Here is a 7,339-nt window from a genome sequence, read left to right on the forward strand (position 1 = left end):
TTCAAACAAATTAAAAGCTCAAGACCTAGAGTAGGATAAGAATTTCCTTCCCTAGGACGAGAGAGTGGCCCCTAAAGAAAACAAAAGAAATAAAATAATCAAATCACAAAAATCAAGCTCAGGACCTGAAACAGGGTGAAAAATAAAACTTCCCTTCCTAGGACGAGAGAACAATACTTATGAAAGCAAAACAAAGCAATATAAATCTCCAGACCTGGAGCAAGGTGATAAAAACTTCCTTCCCCAGGACAAGAGAATAATCCTACAAAAACAAGAAAAGCAAGGAACCAAACAACCAAACGATCTAATACTCAGGACCTGGAGAAAGGTGTAAGCTTCCTTCCCCAGGATGAGAGATCAGTCCTATGGTCAATGCTGGTTGTACTTTTGTGCCTTTGATAGCCTCCCTGGAAACGACGCCAAAATGTTGGTGTCCAAGTATGAATCATGCAATTCACCCAATCCACATTTAATTGTCAACCCAGGGTTCTACCAGTTGTTTCAAGGCTATCGTGCATTGTATGTGCAGGCCACAGTTTCCCTACCCAGTAGTGAACATTAACTATAAATTCATCAATGTGTAACAACGAGCAATACTATAACAACAATAAGAGTAACATTAATAAGGAATGACATCAATGCACCGATAAACATTCACAACAATAGTAAACTCACAGATATAAACCTAACACACATCTAATCTAGCAGCACCTGGTCAGGAGAGTGGGCCCAACTCCCTGATCAGGGCTGTGGTGAGATCAACGAATCACGATATGCTCAAAAGATCAATTTGTCATTAATAAAAGAAATATTACAAGTGTGTTGTTATAGACTCAAAGTTAGAGTATTTCTCCTGTAACCTTAACAACTCTTAACAGTGATGGCTTTCACAGCCTGCAACTCTACTTTATACAATTTGTCAATAATACAACTCCTAGAATTACGGCACTATCTGCCCTTAATTACATGGTGGTTTTCAGAACGAAACATAATGTTAAAAGATAGCAGTGTGTCAATCAAAAGGTTGATTCACCGTTGTAGCCAGTATTCAAGAATAGTGCTACCAGTTTTGATAGCATCATTCAGTGAATCACAGTCCTGGTCATTCTCCCTTTAAATCTACAGAAATAATTGAATTAGCAAGCCACTTAGGTAATAATCCCCTACGACTATGCTTCATTGACCAATAATCCATAAAGACATGACGAGAGGTATACCTGTGCATTTTAAGATATCGATTAACCACTACTAGAGTGAAATGGATAAAAAGAACAGGGTAAAAGCGTTAGTAAAAGTATGCAAATCTAACCACCAACAGTTCCTATGCAAGATATGTTTGTGATTAGATAATTGAACCTCTCAAGGGCCCTATCATCCATTAGGGTGATAGATTTTCTAATAATATTTGTGAAATGAACAACTCAAGAAGAGGAACAATATCCTTAGTGAAGAAGTCAATGCAAGCTCTAAGCCAACAACAAAATAATTGTATTTCAATTAATCCCCTCAAGATGATGATAGTCTCAAATAAGGCAAGGATTATGTATTAAAATAGTATCGATGTTTTTCAAATGTTGTCTTTTGATGGGATTTTTTTCTAAGGTTTAAACCTATAAAAATCCCAATAATTTAGATTAGTGGCATGTTCTAAAAGTAAATTTTGGCTAACTCTTAATCATCAGACACAAGATTGCAAATATGAAGATGAAAATATGCAATTCCTAATGTATTTTCCATGATCAGGTTGAGATTTATAATACAAATACTCTTTCTTGTTTTAAAAAAAGGAAAACATAAAGAATGTCATAATATTTAAATTAACTCCTCTACTTTTATTTGTATAATAATAATTTGGTATTTTATTTACTTAGGGGTTGTTCTTAGTTCACTAAAGGGTTTAGAATTTTAATTTAGTTATCAATAATTACTAGATAAAGAGTAGGATTTAACCTCTATAATATATTTTAGAACATTCTTAATAATATTAACAAATTAAAGTTGAGATTTATCTTAAAAGTAGTTATGATTTTTCTATACTTATAATTAAATTGATTAATTTAAAAAAAAAAATGTCGTGTAAAGTGAGTTATGAATTTTTGGACATGTAGTATTGATAAGCATTGATATTGGCCTATGATATTGTAACAAAGGCTATATAATCAGTAATAATCTCCACAAAATGTTGATTAATTAAAAAAAATGTCATGTAAAGTGAGTTAGGATTTTTTGGACATGTAGTATTGATAAGCATTGATATTGACCTATGATATTGTAACAAAGACTATATAATCATTAATAATCTCCATAAAATGAACACTTTTTTTTCAAAGGTGGGAAAACCTATCATAACTTAGTTGTCAAACTAATAGTGAAGACAACTATCTGCTATCCGCGAATGCAAGTTGACTCATCACCCTTATTCAAGGAAACCCATGTTGGTGGTTCATAAGGGGGCAGCCTTTCACTCTTGCCAAATACCTTTGAGTCTTGGGCTATTAACCTATTTCCTTATATTAGAGGAAGAATGAATTGATCTATAAACTCATTTTATATAATTATGGTTTAATTTTTATTTTTTTATTTATAAAACCTCCATTACCATAAATATTTAAAATATAATTATTTTAATAATTAAACTCTATCGCATGTAAAAAAAATTACTATATATACCCCATAACTATTATAACATATTTCAATAAATGGTTTGAATATAAGTGGAGGCAATGTGTTAAACATTTCATTTATTGTAATCATTTTTCCTTTTTCATTCCACTGTCGAATGTTGCGGATTCCATGGGTTAAATATTTCTTTCATTATAATACTTTACCCTCCAAGTATCCCCGGCACCTGATTGACTTTGAATATGTGGTTTCAACAACGATTTCACCTTAACAATGGAGAAGCCTCGGTACCTGGGCGATATCCCGCGTGGCTGGGAAGGCATGCTATTAGCCTCACTGGGGTTCGACCCAAGGTTATACATGTTGCGGTGCGCAGCTATTGTAATCATAGGACAGACTATGTAAATATTGTTTCTGGGTTAATATAATACTTCTGTAGAGAGATTTACCTCCTCATTTTCAAAAAAACAATGGAGAAGCCTGACAGGATCTCGTACTCACGAAATTATTCCAAATACCAACGGGTTCCCAAGAACTCCGGGCTAGTTATATTTATATCATTTCCTACTAAACTGTATTCCAAATACCAACGAGTTCCCAAGAACTCCGGGCTAGTTATATTTATATCATTTCCTACTATACGGTGCTAACAAAGTACTGATGACTACATAAGAGCATACGCATGCCAAATAAGATAATAATGTCCACAATAATCAGTTAGACCTATGTGTAGCAGCTCTAGTATCGGACAATCGGCATTCATGAAATGTGAACTGACTATATCCCTTCTGTCTCTAATAAAAAATAAGCAGGAGGTCCACCCAGAGTTGGGCCAGCTTTCATGAAATACGCCTTCAGGTCTTCGAAGGTAACTCCTTTGTACTTTCGTGGGTGCTTCTCATCGATCAGTTCTTCAGGGGCACGAATCTCCGCTTTGTCTGTAAAATCCAAAAAGAATGCCATGGACAACCTTTCCGATCCTCCATACACCACACGATGCTCTGCACTGCGGTATCTTCCATTACTCCACATCTGCCAACCATCACCATCACTCGTTTTAGTTACAATTTCTAAATTTAGCTTTAAAGAAAGAGAAGTCGAAAGATTCACCTGTAAACAGTCGCCGATGTTAACAACAAACGATCCCGGCAAGGGCTTCGTATTAATCCACTCTCCTTCCTTTGTTCGGATCTGAAGGCCACCCACATCGTCTTGGTACAGAATAGTAAGGCACCCGATATCTGTATGAGCTTTCGAGTAACGCTGCTGCTGATTATCATGATTGTTTTTGTTGTGATAGAAATTCATGCGGAGCCACCCTTGAGATTTGTCAAACAGAGGTGATGAATAGTGCTCCGTCACATCAACACCCAGACTGCAAAGAACCACTTTCAGTATCCCATGTGACACCTCCCTCATCTCCGCGTTGTATTTCTGCATCGTCTCACTGGAACAGTACATAAATTTAGATATCACTCCAACCATGAATATTGCTTATTCTATTTCACAGAATTCATTTATTTATTTTTGGTTTATTATGTTGTGTTTAAGTTTATCTTGGGACAGAAAATCTCTTTTTATGTATTCAAAAATGCATTTTAAACAATAAAAAATCACAATTTTATTGTAATCAACAAACCATTTCATCTATTAATCACATTATACATTATAAATATCTTTTTAAACATAAAAATTTTGATAAGAAACTAACAATTTCTCTAAATATATGCAACAGCTAACAAACCAGATATATCAACAACTCATAATTTAACCTAAAAACTAAACCTCAGCTAGACCGCAAGAGACCACCTACTGATTGGAACCTGGATCTCAGACCTACTGATTGGAACCTGGATCCCAGACTCCACAGGAACCCTATCCTTCCGACCTTACTATAACGAACTGTCTCCAAAAACTTAAACCTAAATAAATACCACCATCCTGCTACTCATTAAATAGACATTATAAATATTACGAAAACTAAAAGTTGAAGATGCTGAAACAAACCGGAATTTGTGGTTTCCTTGGGGCCAAAGTTTGGAAGAGATGTCATCTACTGAATTGTCGTCGGGAAAGACCATGCCCTCAGGCAGCGAATCTTTACCCTCAGGACCCGTCTTGGGTACTACATAACCAGTGTTGAAAATGGGAGAAATGGCTCTTTCTTTTATATCAGCGGGCAACTTAAACATGTGTCGGGCCATGGAGTCCACTGTTTGAACGAGAGTTGAGTCGACTCCATGGTTGATAGCACGGAAGAAGCCCAGTTCCTGGCATGCCTCTCTCAGCTTCTCAAGCTCCAGCGGGTCATGATGATGGCCATCTCCTCCATATTTCCATGGGAGGAGAGAGAAATCAACGACCGGGAGATCGACGAATTCGCAGGTGGAGGCCATGGCTTTCATTCGATGGAGAGGCTTCTTGCTCACACTCTTCTACTTGAAACAGGACATGGCCATTCTTATCGAAGGTTTTTAGTTAAAAAGATTATAATAAACTAAATATATTGTGAAAGTTTCACCGACTCTCCGCATCAGTCGGCTGTGTGCTTTTCGAGCACTGCAGGGCTGGACACTTATCGTCAAATCTCTGGTGGGTTGGTGTGCTGTTCGAGCACTGCAGAGCTGGACACTTATCGTCAAATCTCTGGTGGGTTGGTGTGGAAAAAGGGTGGTTTTTTTGGGCATGCCATAAAATACACGCCTTCTGCATTTTCTCAAGCTTTATGATTATTTTTCTACAATTTCTATGTATAGGTTGAAGGCCCGCAGAATACTAAAGGGCCGAGCGAAAGTGGAACCCACGGGGATAACTTTTCAGATAACCCACGTGAAGACATCTGATTTAGCTTTCGCATTTCTAGAAGCTTGGCGCTACGGGTGGTTCACTTAGTTATCTTGGGCATTGCCTTTCGAACAATATGGTAACTTTACTTTACTAGGAAACCCACAGTAATAAATTTTATGTATCGATTCTTTCATGCCATCAAAGTCATGAAAAAACGTTTGACAAAGAAACCCTCCTTTAATAAATTTTATTTACGGATTCACTTATGAAAACGAAGTCAAAAAAAGCGTGTCAGTGACGAATATCTTAGACTTTTTCTAAGCTAAGCTTCCGTAACAAGTTAGGCACACCAACACGCCGTATTCTGACCATTATGTTTTGAAAAAATTTCGTAGGAAATTTTGTAAATTTAAATAAAAATTGTCAAAATTTATAATTATAGATGCTTTAAAATTTTTTGATAGTGTTGAATCTATTTCTACCATAAAAATATGATGCAACTCTTGTTTTTACAATATTTTTAAATTTTTAATCCAAATTCTAACCACTTTTGAACGTCTCGCAATTCCTCTAATTTCATAAATTACTCCCACAAACACAAACATCTTACATCTTACATTTTATTGGACCTAATTCTCAAGTTTCCAACTTTCAATATTCCCCTTCGTTAAATTTTAAATCCCCTCACTGTCTGTCGCTTTTTTCTGCATTACCATTTTAGCTCTCAGCGATGGATGATGGGTGAAGTGTTGCTTTCGTTTTACAAGAAAATACAATAATTTCGAAGCATTTTAAGCTATGATTTTTATTTTCTGCATTACCATTTTAGCTCTCAGCGATGGATGATGGGTGAAGTGTTGCTTTCGTTCTACACGAAAATACAATAATTTCGAAGCATTTTAAGTTATGATTCTTATTTGTGAAAAATTCATTTACATATTTAAAAATAAATTATAAATAATAAGAAATTATAATTGTGTCAAAAATTATATAACTAAATTTTATTTAAAAAAATAACAAAAACTTTAAATTTTATTATTACAAAAATCATTAAAAACATAACATAACATTAACAATTTTTAATAAACAATGTTGGTTTTTTAACTTAACGCTTAAATAAATTATATATATAAGAATAAATAATTTATATATAGATTTATGAATACATATTTATTTATATATTTAAAAACCTATTATAAATAATATGAAATTACAATCATGATAACTAAATTAATGTTTAAAAAATAAAAAAATTGAATTATAAATAATAAGAAAAAGGCAATCATGCCAAAATTTGTATCACTAAATTCATATTAAAAAAACAAAAATTTGAATTACTACCATCATAAAATTTGTTGAGAGCATAATTTTAAATTTTTTTGACTAAGTGATGCCTCCCAGTTTAATGGTTAAATAATTTATACATACAAATATAAGTGTAAGTGTATTTCAACTATTAACATCAAAATTAGGTGTTAAATTGTGAAGATTTAAAAATATAGTGTACTTGGTGTTTTAGATGTATACTAATTGGAAATGAAAATATTATGAAACTTATTAAGTTTATATTATTGAAACTAAATTTTTTAAAATTCATAAGAGTAGAAATAAAATTAGGTGTTAAATTGTGAAGATTTAAAAAATATAGTGTACTTGGTGTTTTAGATATATACTAATTGGAAATGAAAATATTATGAAATTTATTAAGTTTATATTATTGAAACTAAATTTTTTATAAATTCATAAGAGTAGAAACTTTGGTGATTTTTACTAATTTCTAAAATGATAGCCATAAAATGTTTTAGAATGTTTTTTATATTTTTTAAGAATTTATATCATTTATAGAAAAAATTAATCATTATAAGAATAAAATTATTTTATCTTTTAGAATCTGGACAATCATTTTTTAGAAATGATAATTGGGAAATAC

The 7,339-nt window shown here is 33.2% G+C and overlaps 1 protein-coding gene across 1 annotated transcript; it reads right to left on the reverse strand.

The window, feature by feature from the left end:
- Positions 1–3,147: 3,147 nt before the first annotated feature.
- LOC149153335 (C4-beta,C20-epoxidase-like) lies at positions 3,148–5,140 on the reverse strand. The gene is made up of 3 exons (XM_089439057.1): positions 4,630–5,140; positions 3,733–4,069; positions 3,148–3,654 (listed from the first exon to the last, which is right to left on the reverse strand). The coding sequence occupies exons 1-3, from the start codon at positions 5,025–5,027 to the stop codon at positions 3,400–3,402; spliced, it is 990 nt and encodes a 329-aa protein (XP_089295183.1). The 5' UTR covers positions 5,028–5,140; the 3' UTR covers positions 3,148–3,399.
- Between the last annotated feature and the right edge of the window lie 2,199 nt (positions 5,141–7,339).

This window comes from Pinus tabuliformis, chromosome 9 (genome assembly GCF_031772625.1).
Source record: "Pinus tabuliformis cultivar Carrire ecotype Pingquan chromosome 9, CPIR1, whole genome shotgun sequence".
NCBI classification, from domain to species: Eukaryota; Viridiplantae; Streptophyta; class Pinopsida; order Pinales; family Pinaceae; genus Pinus; species Pinus tabuliformis.